At 47.6% G+C, this 19,988-nt stretch overlaps 1 protein-coding gene across 2 annotated transcripts in view; it reads left to right on the forward strand.

The window, feature by feature from the left end:
• The window catches only part of NUAK1 (NUAK family kinase 1), a 70,794-nt gene extending 54,024 nt beyond the window's left edge, over positions 1-16,770 (forward strand). For both annotated transcript variants that reach the window (XM_046646296.1, XM_046646297.1), the window contains 3 exons: positions 9,587-9,706; positions 11,530-11,662; positions 14,463-16,770. In XM_046646296.1, coding sequence (XP_046502252.1) covers positions 9,587-9,706; positions 11,530-11,662; positions 14,463-15,616 — 1,407 coding nt within the window. In that variant the 3' untranslated portion in view covers positions 15,617-16,770. The remainder of the gene's footprint in view (positions 1-9,586; positions 9,707-11,529; positions 11,663-14,462) is intronic.
• The last annotated feature ends 3,218 nt before the right edge of the window (positions 16,771-19,988 follow it).

Consider the following 19,988-nt stretch of genomic DNA (forward strand, 5'->3'; position numbering starts at 1 on the left):
GCACTGGCTGTAGAGTTAGAAAATTCCATCCTGTGTGGCTTCTAGCTGCTTGACATTGGGAAAGCCATTTAACCCTGTTTCCTCAGCTATAACATGAGGTGACAGTAACACCCACAGGCTTGTTTTGAGGACTGAGTGAGACACTCTGTGTTTAGCTTCATAAGCTCCTGAGCACTGTGCAGTGAGCCGAGGTTAACAGCAGTGGCTTTGGAGTGTAAGAGCCTGGGCTTGAGTTGCAGCTCTGCCCCTTACTACCGGCAATATTTTGGGTAGAGTACTTGCCTACCTAAGCCTCAGTTTCCTCATCTGGCTGGTAGGGATGCCAGTCCCTGTCTCTGGGGATTGTTGTTTATTTGCTCCCTTTTTTCACTGAGTATTTCCGGATGAGCCAGCCCCTGTGGTCTAGTGGTTAAGATTCGGTGCTCTAACTGCTGTGGCCTGGGTCCCTGTCCGGGTTAGGGAACCACACCACCCATCTGTCAGTTGTCATACTGTGGTGGCTGCGGGTTGCCGTGATGCTAAGAGCTATACCACTGGGATTTCAAATACCATGGGGTCACCTATGGCGGACAGATTCCAGCAGAGCTTCCAGACTAAGACAGACTGGGAAGAAGGAACTGGCTGCTCACTCTGAAAAAATTGGCCTATGAGTATCAGTGGAGCAATGTCTGATACAGCCCTGGAAGGTGAGAGGACGGTGCAGAAACACTGGGCAGGGTCCAGCTGTGCTAAGAGTCGAATGGACTCAACAGCACTGACAAAATTTCCTGATCAGTTACTGTGTGCCATGCTTGTGGCCAATCCTGAGGAGTCGGTGACAAACGTGAGGATTTTAGACAGTACTATAGTCAAGGCATTTAGCACTTAACTCTTAATATCCAAGGCACCTGCTTAAGTGGCTGGTCCCCAGAGAGGAAATTGAACAGCAAGTCAGCTGCTCTGAAGGTGCTTGGGTCCTGGGGAGTGGCGGTCAGGCCATGGCTAGAGAACTGGGTTCTGGTCTGTGACACATTTTCTAAGGACTGGTGTCATCCACCCTGGTAGCTTTCTCTGCAGATTCTTCTTGCCACCTGCCCCCAGAGCTCTCAGAACGAAGTGGAGTCTTTACAAGGCCTGGAATGCGAGCCTCTCGCTCGGGGATTGGGTTCTGTGGTACAACGTGACCTCTTGGTCCCATGATGTCGGACCAGAAGTGATAAGGCACATAGCTTCCTACGGAGTCATAGAATTCCCCAATGGAGGAGAAGAATGGTTAGAATTCTGAAAGCACTTGTGCTGGGAACAATGGGCAGGGGCCCAGGAGAATGGCTTATTTGCATAAGCAACAGGGCAGTGATGTTGGGTCTCTGTGAGATTGACCACGACCTTCAATCTCGGATCCATGTCCATGATGTAGGGAAATAGCAGACACACAGAACATTATAAAAATGAAGGTTTGGTCATATCTTTTTCCTTAAGAATTTCTACTCCTGGCATTTCCCAAGGTGAAACGCACACACACATCTAAACAAAAACCAAACCTTCCATTCTCTGATGCTGGTCCTTCCTTGTGCTTGTTCCAGGAGTGCTGCTAGGATCTGAGCATCCTAGAGCTTGAAAGAACCTTGAAGGTCATCTTCCAACCTCTTGTTTTAATGGTTATGGCCCCAGAAAGTCTAAGTGATTTGCCCAAGCTCACCCAGTGAGTCAGTCTAGACGATATGGTGGTGGCACAGTGCGTGTCACACAGTGGGTATTCTTAAGCGGTTTGATTTTGGCATGAAGGGATGACAGCCAGGAGTAGAACTCACATGTCTGGCTTCCAGGCAGATTCTCTTTTCATCATCTCACACCCACTTCCAAGGTTTTTTTAAAATGTGTTTCAGCTGCTGTTGGTTTGTCTTCCGGCCGTGTCTGCTCAGCTCTTCCTGACTCAGCATTTTGCTGAAAACATATTTAGAAAGGGCACTTGTAAAAAAGGCAGGCGGACACATGGCCACAAGCTGGCCTCCACGTTCACGAGAGCCCATGTCATCAGTGGCTGGCCTGGAGGACCGTTGACACGGATGGCCTATTCCCAACCAGCGGCATATGAGCAGCAATGTACCCCTCTGGCTCCTCTCTAAATAGGGGTCCATCTTCCATATTCCGAGGGTGGAGGGCTTCGCCCAGGAAGCCTATAAAAATGCTACTGGTGTAAACTTGTCACATGTCACTGCAGGTTCGGTGTGAGCCATGCTGCTGCGCCTCTCCCCTTCCCTGCCTGATGTTGATTTGCAAAGAGCACATCTGGCACTGGGAATTATTTATCTGGCCACTGCAAAAGGGTGTGGCTTCTAAAAATATTCACACAGTCGGTCAGCAGAAAGAATGAGAGCAATGTGCTGCTTTGGGTCGCATTCCGTACTCTGTGGAGAAGCATGTCTACTAAAATAGACACCCAGCCTAGCATTAATTTGCAATTAATAAAAATGGGCCAGATTCACATCCCACTCTCTGGGAGAATGGAATGCCGACAATTCCCATAGAAGGCTCCTGTAAAAATGCCTTACAATGAGAAGAGGTCCAGGCACCAGGGTCAGCCGACCTCCTCAAAGAGGGCTGGGAATTTGGTGAGCTCCCAGGGCTCAGAGTAGATGGGCGTCGGAAAAATGGCCTGTTGCCCCTGATGACAATAGAAGCGTGGTTGCTGCGGATAAGAAAGGAAGCTTTGAATGGCCAGGGCTAAGACGAGATAGAAACCTCTGAGGCTTAATAAGACCAAGTGGGGCAGCTCAGGATACGGGCCTCTGGGCTTTGATTGTATGAATGTGAGAACTCTGCACTCGTGCATTAGGTAATCCGTTCATTTGTTCGTTCGTGTGTGTGTGTGTACGTACATATATATCCATGCACGGCTGTGTTCACGCCTCCATTCCCGCACTTACTCATTTGGCAAATCGAGTATCTCCTATGGGCAGTGTTTATTCAACCACAAATGTTTAATAAGTTTCTACCATGTACCTGGCCCTGTGCTGGATGCTGGGGATTTAGTAATGAAATAGATGGCCAGGTCCCTGTCCTCTTGGAGCTCAGAACCTAGCAGCTGTTAAACCAGCAGTTTGTATAAACAAATGAAGACAAAGTAATTGTGCCGTGGTGAAGAAAATCCATGTGGGGTGAGGCTAAGGAGTGGCAGGTGCTCTTTTAGCTGGGGTGTTCGGAGAAGGCCCCTTGTGTAGGACTTGAACTCCTCAAATCCACCAAGCTTTCTCTGGCTGCCTGCTTTGCACACATGGTTCCCTCTGCCTGAATGCTTTTCCCACTGCTCTTTATCTACCCCTCCTTTGAGTCTCACCTTGAAGGCCTCCTCTTCCAAGAAGGCTTCCCTGATCTTCTTCCCTTGGCAGGGCCAGGTGGCCCTGCTGAGTACCTCATAGCACCCTATGTAACATGTTGTGGAAGTGCCGAGCAGGAGGTGGTGGGTCTGTTAGCTGGATGGACCAGAAAGCCTTTGCTCAGGAAGTGGTGAGTGAACTGGGTTTTGAAGGATAGGTAGGAGTTCAGTAGAAAGGAATGTGATGATGGCTTTTTAAGAGGAAGGAGCAGCAAGCACAGGAACAGGGCATGGAGGCTAGAAAAGGAAAGGAACCTTTATTGAGCCCCTGCTAGAAGGACCTGCCACAGACCTTATCTCATTTGGTTTTCAGGATGTCTCCATCGGGGTGGGTCTCATTGCCCCCATTTTACAAATGAACAGGCTCTCTCAGCTCATAAGCTATGGGGCTGACCACAAACCTATGGCTGTTTGATTCTGCAGACCAGGTACCTGATGCGTCTATTCTACCCTCTATCGATACCACCCAAATGTGGCGTAAATCCAGGAGAGCATCACATGAGGGCCCTTTTGTGGTCCTCGCTTTTTGCCCTTACCTTGTTTGTAGGCAGCCTGCAGACAGCAGCCCATGGGAGAGCCTCTCCGCGTGCTGATGGTGGCCAGAGCAGCCGTGCAGGGACGCCACAGTTGAGTGTGCAGTCAGCCGGGACAGGTTGCTCATCACCGTCCTCTGAGAGGCTGCTTCTTGAAGGCACCCTCAGTTACGAGATCCCCAGATGGCTCGGGGTTGGTCATTTCCAGTCTCTCCTGAGAGGCCGTGTGAGCTTAGATCTTCGGAAGATGAAAGCCGACCCCTCTCACTTCTGCTGTCTGTTCCACTCCCTACCTTCACTTCCTGATGACTCAGGAGTAAGGCTGTTGTGTTTAAAGCCACAGCAATTAACTCCAGGGCCGGAAAGGAGCTACGGAGTGTGTCTTCCTCCACGTGGTTGCTGTCTTCCTGAAGAGTTCCGCACAAAGGACACTCCCTCCTCAGCCACTGAGAGCAATAACTCCCCTTCGTGGGAGTTCTACGGCCAAGGCGGCTCTTCCCCTCATCTCAGGCCCTTACCACCCTGTGTCTCAGTTTCCTCATCTGCAAAATGGGAGTGATAATGGTACCCTCCTCACAGGGTTGTTGTGAGGATGTAACATGTAATAGCTGTAGCACTCACAGAACAGCGACTGCTGGGAGGCAGTGCTGCCGTCCTCATCGTTGTTTTTATCATCTCATTTAACCTGATTTTGGTTTCCACAACACCGTGGGATTGGTGCTATTGCAATTCCATTTTCCAACAAAGGAAACCAAGAGTCAGAGAGGTTAAAGTAGAAATCGCTAACATTTATTGAAGGCCTACTATGTGCGAGGCATGGTTTAAGCACTTTCCATCTCTCAATTCATATGATTTCATATCAGCCCTGTGAGGTAGGTTACATTATCCTCATCATCCCCATTTTACGGAAGAAAAAACCCAGCTTCAGAGTGACTAATGTGCAGCAAATCCCCTGGGCATCTTGTTAAAAGGCAGACTCTAACTCAGCAGGCCCGGGACAGGGTCTGCCATTCTCAGTTGCTGTTGTGCTCCCAGCTGGTGGTGTTGCTGCTGCTCCACGGACCTCCGTGGAGTAGAGAGGGATTAACTAACGTGCTTGAGGTTAGTGCTGGTTCAAGAGGTGAGGCCCGGATTTGAACCCAAACACTCAACCCCTACATCTCATACTTTTCCCACCATGCAAGGCAGCCTCTCATGCTGCCCACGGTTACTTAGAAATGGATGATGATTATTTCTCTGGGCTCTGGTGGGCAGTGGCTCTTAGCAAGTGGCTGTTGAATAAACCAAACCATCAGCATTATCGTAACAGCTGTAATTTATAAAGAGTCAGCGGTGCCAGGACTGTTCCAGGGGCTCAACATGCGTATTCTTCAGTCCTTACAATAACACCTCTGTGAGTTGGGTTCTATTAGTATTGCCAATTTGCAAATGAGGAAATTGAGTGGCTTGACAGGTCCCAGCAGTCATCTTGTAGCACCAAGTCCAAAGTTAGCCCCAGGTTCTTCTGGCTGCAGAACCTCTGATCGGTTGGTCCAGTCCAGCGCACTTCCTCTTAGACACTGCAGATGATGATCAGACGCTTATGTTATCATTGTCATCAGCATCCTTTCCCAGCGGTTAATCATCGGCAAGCTGTTACTTCCTTTTCGTCGGGTGAGCTCACAGTGATTATTCACAGTGATCTGAGGGTAATCCTTTTTTTTTTTAAATGGTGGTAAAATGTACGTATCATAAAATTTATCATTTTTAGGTCTACGTTTCAGGGGCATTGAGAACGTTTGCATTGTCGTGCAACCATCGCCACCATCCGTCTCTAGAACTTTTGCATCTTCCTACGCTGAAACTCTGTGCCCAATAAAAAGCAACTCCCTGTTCCTTCCTCCTGCCAGTTCCTGACACCATTCTAATTTCTGTCTCTGTGAATTTGCCTCTTCTAGGTACTGCATATAAGGGGAATCATATAATTTTTATCCTTTTGTGTCTGGCTTGTTTCCCTTAGCAGAACGTCTTCAAGGTTCATCCATGCTGTAGTGAGGTTAATCCTTTTGAAATGTGAATAGTGACTTCCTCGTTTATCTTTTTAACTCTGATTTTCACCCAGTAGGGTACACCTCTGGAAAGGCTTGATATTAATAAAAAGTCCAAAAATTGAGGACATGAGTGTTGACTTCCCAGATTACTTCTCAGAGCCCAGGCTGAACGTAATAGCCCAGTGTTGGGGACACAGGGTGGTTCTGAACCAGTACGGGGCAGGGGAACAAACCATAGCCGGCAAAAATGCAAAGTAGTGGGGCATGCCCGGTGGCACAGTGGTTAAGTTCGCATGTTCCACTTCGGTGGCCTGGGGTTCACCAGTTCGGATCCCAGGTGCAGACCTATGCACCACTTGGCAAGCCATGCTGTGGCAGGTGTCCCACATGTAAAGTAGAGGAAGATGGGCATGGATGTTAGCTCAGGGCCAGTCTTCCTCAGTAAAAAAGAGGAGGATTGGCAGCAGATGTTAGCTCAGGGCTAATCTTCCTCAAAAAAAAAAAAAAAAAAGCAAAGTAGTTACCTTTCTTCAAAGATCACCAGTGTGTCAGCAAAATATGACTTAAAAAGCAAAGCCCCATTACCTCTGCTAGAGAGTCACCCTCCATAGACAACTGGGGTCCTGTTACAGAGAAAGCATACAGGTTGAGAAGACTCCCAATGCCCACGTAGTTGTTCTCGTCTCTGCACCCCTCAGCAAAGCTTCTGAGTCCTCTAACCTTCAGTTGCTTCACTTACAGAGCGAGGGGCAGGATGAGCTCATCTCTGAGCGCTCTTTCAGGTCAAAACCAATTCTGGGACTTGGGTATTTTGTTATGTGATGTTTTAAATCAATATTTCCCAAATTTCAGCTTTCTTTCACTCTCGTCATGGATTTTGCCTTTTCCTGCTATCTTCTGTGCTATTTTACTTTATATTTTTTATTTAGTTCAGTTCCCTTTTAAAAATTATATTTGAAAAAGAAACCTGCCATCATTACCTTAGATGGAAAACCAGTATCGTTTTGAGCATCAAACATCAGTATCAAGAAGTTCATAAAGTTACCTATGTGGATTTAAGAGTGGGAGGCAAATATTTATTGAGCTCCAAAGCCATGCCAGTTCCTGTTCTAAGCATTTTACATACTTTATGCCATTTAATCTTCTCTGTGACACTGTGGGGGTGGACACTGTTCCTACCTCCATTTTACAGATGAGAAAACTGAGGCTTTGAGAAGCTGCATAGCCAGTGGCCTTTTCCCTTCTTATAGTTCATCGACGCTCCTTAGGGAAGTAAATCTTAGAGCTGCAGCCCAAGTGTGAGTGGCTCAAGGTTTGAGAACTATGTGTGTTTGTATGTGTTGATTAATATGGCTTTTCCATTGAAGTGCCAAGAACACGGGCTAATCTAGATCTCTCTTAATCTTATGTGAGCGGCAGTGACAGTTTTACTGGGAGAGGCTGATAAACGTCAGTCTGTGAGGATGGGAGTGGGCCATAACATAAACACACTCCTCACAACGGCTACAAAGAACGCAAGGATGCCCAGACTTGGAGAACCCCTGGTGCGAGTGTGCGTGTGTATTTGCACATGGCGCCGGCGGGGCCTCTCACACGTGTGTATTTGGAAGCTCCTGCGGTGTTCCAGACCCTGCAGACTTCACAGCGGGGAAGGGAATGTATTTTCCTTGGGACGCGTGCTATGCTGTGGCTGTCCCTGCCTTAGCTGCCATCGGAGAGGATGAAGCCCTGGACTTCTTGGGGTATGCCAGGGCTGCAGCCGTGCCATTCCTCTTCTGATTGACAGGGCACACTTCATAAAGTTTCCAACCAGCTTCCTGCAAGCAAGTCAGGGGCTTTGATAAGAAAGTGGAATTCAGGGCAATTAAGTGCAATCTGAGCCCCGAGAATGCGTTTTCTGAGGGCGGTTGTACACCAGCTGCTTTCAATGACATTCCATTCATTCAGGGACAACTTTTACAAAATAGGCTTATTCCGGGGGCTGCGTTCAAAAGAGAGCCTCAGCAGCGTCTGGGCTGGGCTGCTCTCTGGGCATGTGAATCGCTCAGCCTATTTATTTATAAGGCGCCAATGGGAATCAGCTTGGGGAAGGGCAGGAGCCCCCAGTGGCTCGGCTTGTGAGGCTGGAGTGAAAGGCTCAGGCTGGAGAGGAATCTGTGGATTACCCGGGGCCGTGCGCGCAGTGGTCTGGAGCTGTGGCGACGACACGGCGTTGACATCGCCAGTTAGCTCTCCTGAGATGAATAACCCCATCCCCCTAAACCTCCGTTTCCTCGTCTGTTCAATGGGTTTTTAAAAAAATTGTGGTAAAATATCCATGACATAGAATTGACCATTTTAACCATTTTTAGGTATACAGTTCGGTGGCATGTAGCACATTCACCTTTTTGTGTAAATCGGGTTTTAGATAGGATTAGACTAGAGAGCGCTAAGTGCTTAGAACAGTGCTGAGAATTGGAGGTTGTTGACTAAGTGGCAACTAAGTCTATTATTATTATTATTTTGCATTACCCGTTCATGATCTTGTGCTTTGCAAAATATATTGCCTATTCTAATGACAAGTGTTTCTTGGGTGGGGGCAGGTGCTAGGTGTGGATGGTAGAAAGAGGAGGGGAAGATGTGGAACCTGCCACCTGCCTCAGGGGACTCAGTCTAGTAGGCAAGGAAAATTTATATATTTATATTATATATACATACGTATATATGTACATGCATTATATATAGTATATATACATTATATGTATATATATGATAATGTGTATGTATATATACATGGAAGAGTGCTGCCGTAAAGGGTAATAAAGGAAACATTTCTAGAAACCAAAGGTGAAGAGAATGATTTTAAGGAGCGTGCAACACGGGAGAGAAGCAAGGTTAGCTAAAACATTTGCACGGAACCCGAAGACGTAAAGTTTATAAAACACTTTTCCATGCATAGTCTCAGTTTGATTGATCGTTTTTTTTTTCTTATTATTCTCACAATAATCCTACAATCTAAAACAGCATAGGGATCCCGGGTTCCCATTTTCTGCTGTGCAAACTGAGACTAGCTAAGTGACCTGCTCCATGTCACACAGATGGCTAGTGGCCGAATTTGGCCCGAAATGTGATGACTCAAAACCCAGTGCGCTGGACCTGTTTTATCTAGGGTCACAAGGTGGGCACAGTACGGTTCTCATCAGAGTGTGGATGGCGAAAAGATGGTGGTGTCGGTTGCCCGGGGCAGGGTTTTCCAAAGTTGGGATATGCACACCACCGTGGATGCAGTACGATTTTAGGTGGGCCACAGATAGCTAGTTTTCAGATGAATAGTTATGCACTCTAGTGTTCATCAGAAACATCAAGCCTCGAATTTTGTGGCGATTTCTCAGGGCAAGTCTAAATCGAGTGAAAACAGAGAGTCCACAGAGGGAGTAATTTTAAGTAAGTAACAGCATGAAGTGTGCAGATAGGACAGAACTTGTGATGAAGGCCAAGGACTGCAGTTGGGAGTCACTGGTCCCCTTGTGTTGACCGGTCCCCTCATATAAAGACTCAAGACTGGGGGGAAAATGGTGACCCGGCAGGCAGACCCTCAGGTGCTCTCATGCCGTGTGGTGAGAGTTGATCCAGGGCAGGCACTTACTGGAACGCTAACGGGCTTCCCTGGGTCTTGCTTCTCTTTGTAGATTGCTGACTTTGGGCTTTCCAACCTGTACCAGAAGGACAAGTTCTTGCAAACTTTCTGTGGGAGCCCACTCTACGCATCTCCTGAAATTGTCAATGGGAGGCCTTACCGAGGGCCAGAGGTGAGCAGGTTGCCTGGTGTATATGGGGGAGGGGGGGAGTGGAGTTGGGGGGAGGAAAAGAGGGGAGGGCAAGAACTGAATCCAGGAAACACTTAAAAAGAAACCAACAAGCAAGCAAACAAAGAAAACTTTTCCTTATACGATTATAAAAGACATAATATACACACCCGGGAGAAAATTTGAAAAATCCAGAAAATAGAGTTACCTGCAATCTCTCTCTAAGAGAATACCACTTAATATTTTTGTGACTTTTCTTTTGGACTTTTTTCCAGTGTAGATCTTTGTGTTTCAAAAATAATTGAGATTATATAGGTATATACATGTGTATATCTTGCTTTTTATTAACTTAGAATTGTGACATTTTCTGAATTTATGATTAAAAACATGGTTTTTAATGAGAACATATTTTATTGTATGAATGTGCCATCATTTATTTAATTATGTCCCTACATTTAACCAATCAGATTGTTTTCAGTTTTCCCTATTGTAACAAAACAGACAAAACAAAAACAAAAAACTCTCAACTCCGCAGTGAATACCTTTTTGCATATATTTTTGACAACCTGTACTTTTGATTAAGGAACTACATTTTAATTGCATCTTCTCTTTCATGAGAAATGCATTTCTCTATATGCCTAAAGTTTTCAGGGCCACCGTAAAAGATGTGTATGTGAAAATATTATTTTGAAAACGGGTGAGTTTCGAGTGATTATTCTCTTTCAAAAAGATGACTTTCTTTACAGAGAGATTCATCCACTCAGCATCCTTTTGAATAGCAGCTACTCAGTGGGTTGAAATGTTTCCTTCCAAATATTTATCTGTTTGAGAGTATTTGGGGCCGGCCTGGGGGGTGAAGAGACGACTGCCAACAGCCTCTACCAATTAGAGTGAAGAGAAAGTGTTCCTAAAATAAGAATGTAAGGGAGGAGCGTAGGATTCAATTTACAAAATTGTAGAAACTCGACACTGTACGTTTATCATCGATAATGAATGCTTCTTTGATCTCCCATGATCTCTTTCCGAGGTTACAAGCTGGCAGGCTGTGATCTGGCCAGCAAGCTTGCTTTATTTGGCCATATTAGTCTTTCTAAAACAAATTGAACAAACACTTAATAATTGGGAGATTTCACATGAAAGTCTGGTTTCTGACTTCTCTTGAAAAACCAAAGGGTCTAGCAGGGCTGGGCCAGCATTACTGTGCAGCAGCCACTGGCCAAGAGGAGGCTGCTTGCTTAAGCTGGGTGAATGCACTCTTCAGTTCGTCTGCATCACCAGTGCTCCACGTCATACCCCAGGTTCCCTCCTGCTTTGTTCCTGTTTGCTGTCTGCCTGGCTCTTGAAAGCATTTGAGTCTGCAGCCCCTGACCCATTTGAAGAAGGTGCAGGAAGGACTTGATTTCTGGATTAGGAATGAAGGCCCCTGTGTCCCAGTCTTCTCTCCATCACTGGGGTGAGGCTCTGGAGAAACCATTTAGCTTCCTTATGCCTCAGTATTCTCATCTGTCAAATGGGGTTGAAAATAATCCAGGCCCTACCTGTTTCACAAAACTGTATTGAAGATCAGAGAAGATAATCTATTTGAGAAGGTTTTCATCTACATTGCGACCTGGTCTCTGTTTGAAATGGAAAGGTCAGGCTCTGAGGCAGGCCCCAGCTGCACTGCATATCAGGTGTCAGGCTGCGGTGGGACCCTGTCTGCCAGGTGCTAAATTCAGTTCCTGGGGTCGTTGAGGGTGGGTGCTCACAGGCTGTGATGCTAATGGTTTGCAAGGCATCCTGGAATCTGCTTCCCAGCCCCTATGTGTCCTGTCTCTCTGCTCCAGGTGGACAGCTGGGCCCTGGGCGTGTTGCTTTACACTCTCGTTTATGGTACCATGCCCTTCGATGGTTTCGATCACAAAAACCTCATTCGGCAGATCAGCAGTGGAGAGTACCGGGAGCCCACGCAGCCCTCAGGTGCGTGGCCGCGGAGGGTCGGGCGGGAGTGGTCGGCGTGCCTGCCCCAGCTCACTCCTGCTGCTTCTGTTTTACTGTCTGTATGAGGTCTTCTGCCTTTCCTCCTTCTTCTCTCCAGACCGTTGCCTTCTGGCAGAGCTGGCCTGCTCGGCAGATTGCCCAAACTTTCCCAAATGGAATTTTCAAAACAAACGTCCTATATGGCAGGTGGGCTGGGAGTCCTGTTTGCTTGCTGTGTGAATGTGGGCGAGTCCCCTTCCCTGTTTGGATTCAGTTTCTCCCTGTAAATTAAAATTTTGGAAAAGGTGTTACATGAAGTCCCTTCCAGTCCATGTGGACATATGAACCACCTTCACTGGACTGTAAGTGCCATGAGGGTGCCAGCTGCTCTTTCTCAATCCTGTGCCCCCGGCGGGGGCTATGGCACATGGGCACGGTTTTGTGATCTGTTGCTGTATGCCAATTGTATCCCATACCCCCACAAAACAAACTCAGTGGTTTCAACAACAACCATGTAACCATCTCTCTCGATTCCCTGGGTCGGCTAGAGCTCTTTGGCTTCGCTTGGGCTTCTCCTACAGTTGGAATCAGGTGGCCGCTGGGCTGGGGCTGACTGTGGGACACCATGTGGGCTCCCTCTCTGTGAGGAAGCTCCCCAGGCTTCTCTCTCCAGGAAGGAGCCTGAACTTCTCACATGGCAGCTTAGAGATGGAGGAAGAAGCAGCTACCAAGCCTTCTTAATGTCTGTACTTGGAAGCCAGATAATGTCGCTTCCGCCATGTTCTGTTGGTCAAAGCAGCCGAGGCCATAAGCTCCATCTCTCGATGGGAGAGCATCATATGTGGATGGAAAGGGTGTGTACAGGTGGCTGTGTTTGGAGTGTCGTTAACACAGACCCTTCATACATATACGTCATACACACACACACACACACACACACACATATAAATGATTCTCATTATTTGCAATAGTTGTGTTCTATAAAGTTGCTATGAACACAAAGCTGGTGAATCCTGAACCTTTGCTCCTAGTGGAAATACAGGGCTCGATTCCTGTGAGCATCTGGTCACAATACTTTTGTCAACCGATCAGTACAGAACCTTGTTTTATGTCTGTTTGTGTAAAGCACCTCGTTTAAAATATGTTCTTGATTCATTAACATCGAACTCACAACCACCAGCGCCGTAACTCACGCCTGGACGACGCTTACCCAGCCACATACTTTCTCCATAAGGTGCCCCACAGCCCTCGTGGATTTAGGAACTCAAGACAACACTTCCACACTATGCTTGGGGCCATTTTAAACAGCAGGATCACCAACAAAAAGTACAAAAAAATGTAAAAAACATGGACTAAATAGACTGTGAAAAGGACACTTGTTAGTATGAGAGCAGAAACGGGGAGGCAGAGTGTCCTCATCTTGTTTGGCCTCAGCTGGTGACACACATACACGTTGGGGTTAACTCGAATTTTTTGCCACTCTAAGGATATAATCAAATGACCAGGAGAGCACCTCGAGTATTGATTTGGGGGCTACAACTAAATTTTAATGAGTACGCAAATTTACAAGTATAGAATCAGTGAATAGTGAGGATTGACCATTGTAGATGAGTGTATGTCTATAGATAGGCATATTTTTTCAATAAGCCAACCTTTTTTTTTTTTTTGGAAAGATTTCAGATGACCTCTCTGGCAGTCTTATTTGCCTCCCCAGCTAACTGATTCCAACACAATTCCTGGCACGTGACAGGGGTTCAGAAAATACTTAGTGAATGACTGAATGAACGATCGTCGTGTAACTTTTCATGGGTATGGCTCACTCCCGGCCCCCTTGCCAGGCCTTGCCAGCTGCCCATTAGCCGACCTATGCGGGTGAAGGGAGGTGGCGCCTTCCCAGGCTTTAATTCAACCCCCATTGGGGGAGCATAGTTTGATCTTAGAAGTCAGTTTATAAGCTATGAGAGTCATTTGGTTCCTGTGGCCTCCTCAACATCCCTTTGGGACTTTCCCCTAATTCTCTGGCAGCAGAAATTTGCAAATGGAATTTTTCAGACCGGCTGTAAATGGAGAGCAGATATAGATCAGCTCTGTGATCTGACAGCTCAGTAGGCTCCGGCTTATGTCAGAGAGAGAAAGAGGTGTGCTCCCTGGGTGTGGGTCTGAGAACCTGGCCAAGGCTTGGGGTCAGGCCCGCCTAGGGCACGGCCCCTCTCACTGCCTGGGGGTGCCAGGGTGGAGCTTCTCTCTATCCTTCTCTGTCTTCTCCTCTCTGATGAGGAGCCTTTTTTTCTCCCTCTCAGCCCCGAATTTCTTTTTCGTGCCTACATGCTTTCCCGGTAACCCTGAGCACTGCATGTTTATACAAGCCTACCTTGGAGGGACTAAAGAAATCCAGGGTGATCTACACCTGTTTCCCCTTTTGGTAAAATGATATCCACCAAAGGAATGGTGGGGCCCTGCTCGGGGTCGGGTCTGGATTCTTTCCCGGTTACCTGGACTTCCCCATTTTTAAAGATCTTGAGTTGATGAAAAGCTCAGTAGTTCATGACTTTCCTTCACTCATATGGAAAACGTGCCAGGATGTGACAGCGCACTGGCCGGTGGTTCGGAGCCTTGATGATGCTTTTGATGTACAGTCTGGAAGGCTTTGGCTTCCCGCTCTATAGTGTGGCTGGACCAAGGTTCCAAGTAGAGTTTTCTTAAAGTGAGCATCTCCTTAGCCACTCCTGGAGTGTCAGCCCTGTCCCAAAGCCAAAAGCTCCCATGTAATGCATCGTTCCTTTTGTTTCTTGACCCATAGATGCTCGAGGACTCATTCGGTGGATGCTGATGGTGAACCCTGATCGCCGGGCCACCATCGAGGACATAGCCAACCACTGGTGGGTGAACTGGGGCTACAAGAGCAGCGTCTGTGACTGTGATGCCCTTCACAACTCCGAGTCCCCGCTCTTGGCGCGCATTATCGATTGGCACCACCGTTCCACGGGGCTGCAGGCTGAGGCCGAAGCCAAAATTAAGGGCCTGGCCAAACCCGGGGCCTCTGAGGTCATGCTGGAGCGGCAGCGGTCGCTGAAGAAGTCCAAGAAGGAGAATGACTTTGCCCAGTCCGGCCAGGACTCGGTGCCCGAAAGCCCATCCAAGTTGAATTCCAAGAGGCCCAAAGGGATCCTGAAGAAGCGAAGCAACAGCGAGCATCGTTCTCACAGCACCGGCTTCATCGAAGGCGTCGTCACTCCTGCCTTACCCTCTGCTTTCAAGATGGAGCAGGACTTGTGCCGGACTGGCGTGCCCGTCCCGAGCTCCCCCGAGGCAGAGGTGCCTGGTAAACTCAGCCCCAAACAGTCAGCCACGATGCCCAAGAAAGGCATCTTGAAGAAGACCCAGCAGAGAGAATCGGGTTACTACTCCTCCCCAGAGCGCAGCGAGTCTTCAGAGCTGTTGGACAGTAATGATGGGATGGGCAGCAGCATCCCCTCCCCCAGCCCCCCGGACCCAGCCAGAGTGACGTCCCACAGCCTCTCCTGCCGCAGGAAGGGCATCTTGAAACACAGCAGCAAGTACTCAGCAGGCACCATGGACCCGGCCCTCGCGAGCCCCGAAATGCCCACACTGGAATCCTTGCTGGAGCCTGGCGTCCCCGCCGAGGGCCTCTCCCGGAGCTACAGCCGGCCTTCCAGCGTCATCAGCGAAGACAGCGTCCTGTCCAGCGACTCCTTCGACTTGCTGGATTTGCAGGAGAATCGTCCTGCCCGCCAGCGCATCCGCAGCTGCGTCTCCGCCGAAAACTTCCTCCAGATCCAGGACTTTGAGGGGCTCCAGAACCGGCCCCGGCCCCAGTACCTAAAGCGGTACCGGAACCGGCTGGGAGACAGCAGCTTCTCGCTCCTCACGGACATGGATGACGTGACTCAAGTCTACAAGAAAGCGCTGGAGATCTGCAACAAGCTCAACTAGCTCCCCCGGGGTGCAGGGCGGGGCGGGGGTGGGTGCGAGGGAGGAAGGGGAGCAGTGACTTGTGCTAACGAGCTGGTTACCTCTTTGCTGGCCATGACAAGAGACTGAAAAAGGATTGGTGCTGCCATCTTGCTTGGCCAGGTTTGCAGCCTTGAGCCAGCACCTAAAAGGGAGATGTGGGCTCTCTGCCAGTCCTGTCAACTGCCAGTCAGAATTTGGGTCCTAATTGGCATTTGCTTTGTGGCACCTCCCAGAGGACCAGCTGTCCCGGGGAGGTGGTGTTGGCCAGCACTTAGAGGGTGGGGAGGAAGTGTGTAGGAGAGGAAGCATTTCCCTAGAAGCGTCCAGATGCTTCTGGAGGAGGGGCAAGAGAGACTGGAGCCATCTGCTGTGGGTGAGCTCAAAGAGCTTGCTCCTCCTCTCCTCCCATAGCAAGCTTGGTCTGAGCACACGAGGCCAGCAAGTAGATTTCAGCAACCTGATCTTGAATCAGTGATTGATTGATAGTGGCTGCTGAATGTGCTAGCTTGAGTAGCCCAGGAAGGAGTGCTGTGATTGAATAGTAATGGCTGCCATGGGGATGGGAAGTGGGGCAGTAGCACTCTTGCCATGTAGTTGCCATCCTTGACCTGGCTAAGCCCTGGGAGTTAGGTTAAGGCATCCTGTGGGATCTATGTGAACTTGTATGCCTCTGGCGTGGCATTTGTTAATTTGCTAGTCTACCATGAATGGAAGACAGAGCCTTGGTCAGAGAGAGAATGCTCTGAACTCTGCTAAGGACATAGAGTCAGCCCGTGGTGATTTTTTGGCTCCCTGCTCTCCACTTCTTCTTTCCTGATGTCTGCTTTGCTGTTCAGCATAACCTCCCGAAGGTAGACAGGGAAAAAGATAGTGGTGTCAAAACTATGGTGTATAACAGAGCTCAGGACCCTCTGTGGTCTTTGTGCAGATGAGGGGATGTTGATGCACACCAGCAAGGGGGCGACTTGTCAATTTCCTTAACGTCTCAATATTAACTGGAATGCTGCCTCTTGGGTTCTCGCCTGCATGAATGCTTTGACTTGGATGTGATACTGTCCATAGTCTCCAAAGGAGCCACTGGCTCAACCATTTGCTCTGTTTACTGATAGTAAAGGTTTCCCATCCCCCAAGTGTAGACCTCTCAGAGTAGGCGAGTTTGCTCTGGGAGTTAGTGTGTAGGTGGGATATTTGGAGGAGGAAAAGGAAGTCAGGCAGAAGGTGTTTTATCCCCAAATCTGGGTATTCTGTGATGGTTTTGGTCTCCTAGGCTTTGGGGAAAAAGGTGTTGAGAGAGCAGAGTGGGTTGGGAGGAAGCATAGAGGAGAGAGAACATTTTCTTAGGAGTCATTGAAGTGATCCTGGAGGAGGCAAAAAAGAGGTGTGACAGGACTCTTATCTGACAAAGTCACTCCCACAATGGGACATCTCCAGACACTGGGTTCGAAATGAATGGTCTTTGGGAATTTGGGATGACTTCAGATTCTACTGCCTTGGGCAAATCGAAACCCTCGTATCAAGATGGCTGACTTCCGAGAGCCACCTAGACACATAAGGAGGACTAGTCCTGGGAGTGTTTTTGGGAGTACCAACAGACAATAGTTCATAGGGAGATGAGAAAGAATTCACCTGAGGACACTAAGAACATTAAGTAGGATGAGGTTGCCCTTTCCCTGAGAAGGCAGCTCCCATTTCTCCCCTTCCCACCAGCTCTAGGGTTTGGGCTTGCGCCTTCAGGTTGAGCTGAGTAGTGTATTATGGCAAGCTTCTCAGTTTGCTTTCATTCAATTCCATCTCTTTCCTGAACTCCAATATAGGTTCAAAGGGAAAAAAAAGCTATAGCAAATTGTGTGTATGAGGTGTGTGGGTGCATGGAGGGCATTCTGCAACCTCTGAGCTCCCTGCTCCTTAACTCGTTTTATGCAACCTTTTCTGAACAGCCTCTCCTGCCTCACTGCCGGCCCCTCACATGGCAGCTGGCCTAGCGGGTAGCTGTCAGCATGACTTAGGTATCACACCTACCTACTGGTTGATGTGTTTTTTCCTTTTGCCAAGTGATTGCATCTGTTTAGTGTTTTCCATCCTTCTAATCTTTAAATAAAAATGACATCATCGAGGAAAATAATCCCACACACCCCAAAAAAACCCCACATGTATGTTCTCTTTTGTCAAGAAGCCCAGACAGTGGATCGTGGCAAAGACAGTCCTCCACTCAGAGGCCGAGATTCTGAGTTGAGTCCTGGTGTGCTGCTAACTAGCTGCTGGCCTCAGACACTGCTGTGTTTTGGGGGCTAAGCGTTCCCTTCAGTGAGGGCTGGAAGGGTGGATCCGCTGGTGTCTCAGGCCCCACCTCGTTCTGACATTCTGCTAACATCCTCTGCTTCTAGATGTGATGTTGACTGCCCTTTCAAGGCAAAACTTGGAAATAGAGGGAAAAGCCCTGAAAAGCAGCTCCTCTATTTCCTGAGTCAGTCCCATCCTCCCTACCAGCCAATCCCCAGCCGAGGAAGTCATGTTTGAGTCATTTCCATGGAATTACAAGTGAGAGACACTTTTCTGACCTGGTGGACCAAACGGGAGATTCGATGTCAGCTCTCTGGTCCTTTCCTTGCCTCGGTGGGCCTTTCGGTGTCTTAGTTTACACATCTGCCAAAGGAGTAGAATTATACTTCTTTTTACAGGTAAATTTCAAGGCATGATCAGTTTTCAGGAAGTGCTTCAAGACCCCAGGCAAAATGAAAAATGCTAAGTCCTCTCTGAATTTCCATCCCTGTTATAAGGTGCTGCTTCTTCAGATGACGGGGGCGCACTTTTCAGGATGAAATTCAGGGATGTGTTGCCCAGGCCTGCTGTCTTGAGTACAAATGTGAATGATCGACTGACTGCTTATTGCCAAACTGGAAATGTTCTGTAGGGATTTACTGGCATGGTATCATTCCTAGAAGAAAAAAAAAAAGAGAGAGAAACTTGACTGCATTTTTTTTTAAATCCATGTTGTGACTTTTATTTAATTTCTATTTTTTTTTTTTTTTGGTAATAAAAAGTTGACTTTTTTTATTTGAATTTGTCTTTTTTTTATTTATTGGTCTGAAAGGCATTTCAAAGGTATTATAATAATATATTGGTGTAATTTAATTGGTGCAACATGCTTTATGGCTCCAGTCAACATTGGTTTTAACTCATTTGATTGGTTTGAGCCCGGAACAGCCTACAGGGAAAAAAAAGCTGGATAACCACCCAAAGTGTTTGTGTTTTCATTGGAAACTGATTTTTGTTTTGTTTTTTGGGTTTTTTGTTTTTATTTTTAAATTAAATAAATTGCAATGAACTGAACTGAAGTGGGACCTTGCCTCTTTATTTGGTTGTTTTTCTCCTAGTTAAGTAAGTGACACAACGGGTTTAAGTACCAGAAACCCACCCAAGTTTGCTTAAGCACCAAAGGAGAATTGATTCGAAGTTCTCAGAAGAAATGCAGCTGGCGGTGCAGCTGGAACCAGGAAGTGGAGAAGTGGGATCCAAGAAAACTAAGCACCCTCTTTTCTGCTCCTCCTTGCAGACAGCTTTATTTTCCCCCTCCTTTTGTAGCCTAGCTTTCTCCTCCCTGATTTTGTGACCTGCCTTGGCTTACCCCATAGCTTCCAACTTTCTATGTTCTCGGTTCCAGTTTCCAAAAGAGACTTTTGACCCAGTTCCTTCAGTCTGGACTGGAGACACCATCAAAGGTTAACACTCAGCCACACTTCCTCCCCATGCTTCCTCTTCCCCTGCCTGCCCCCTTTCTCTGCACTCCCCTCCATCCCACGGCAGACAAATGGCTCATCTGATTGCTCAGAGTCCAAGACCAATGGGCCAGTTTCCTAATGGGGAAGGCAACTGCTCTGTCTGTAATAAAATGGCGTCTTGAGCCCCATTTTGCAATTGTTCTTTGTGTGAACAGACCCTCCAGGAAGCTTTTGGAAAGAGGATGAACAATTGGGTCAGACTGAGGAGTTCCTGGATCCTGGTCACAGTATCAAATGACATTAACCCTTTCCCTAGTACCAAACATTAGAGAATCATACTCTGCACTGAATAGCAGTGTCAGGGGATCCATCCATGAGAAGTCTGACTTCTCAAAGAAATTACAGCTTTCACCCCTTATGGTCTCCTGGGAGAACATCTGATGTAGCATTGTCAGATTTAACAAATAAAACCAGAGGACACTCAGTTAAACAATGGATAATTTTTTATTGTAACTGTGTCCCACGCAATATTTGGGCCATGCTTATTCTAAGAAAAGTATTTATCTGAAATTCAAATGTAGCTGCCCATCCTGAATTTATCTGGCAACCTAATCCAATGGGACTTCATTGGC

The sequence above is a fragment of the Equus quagga genome, chromosome 19 (genome assembly GCF_021613505.1).
Source record: "Equus quagga isolate Etosha38 chromosome 19, UCLA_HA_Equagga_1.0, whole genome shotgun sequence".
NCBI lineage: Eukaryota > Metazoa > Chordata > Mammalia > Perissodactyla > Equidae > Equus > Equus quagga.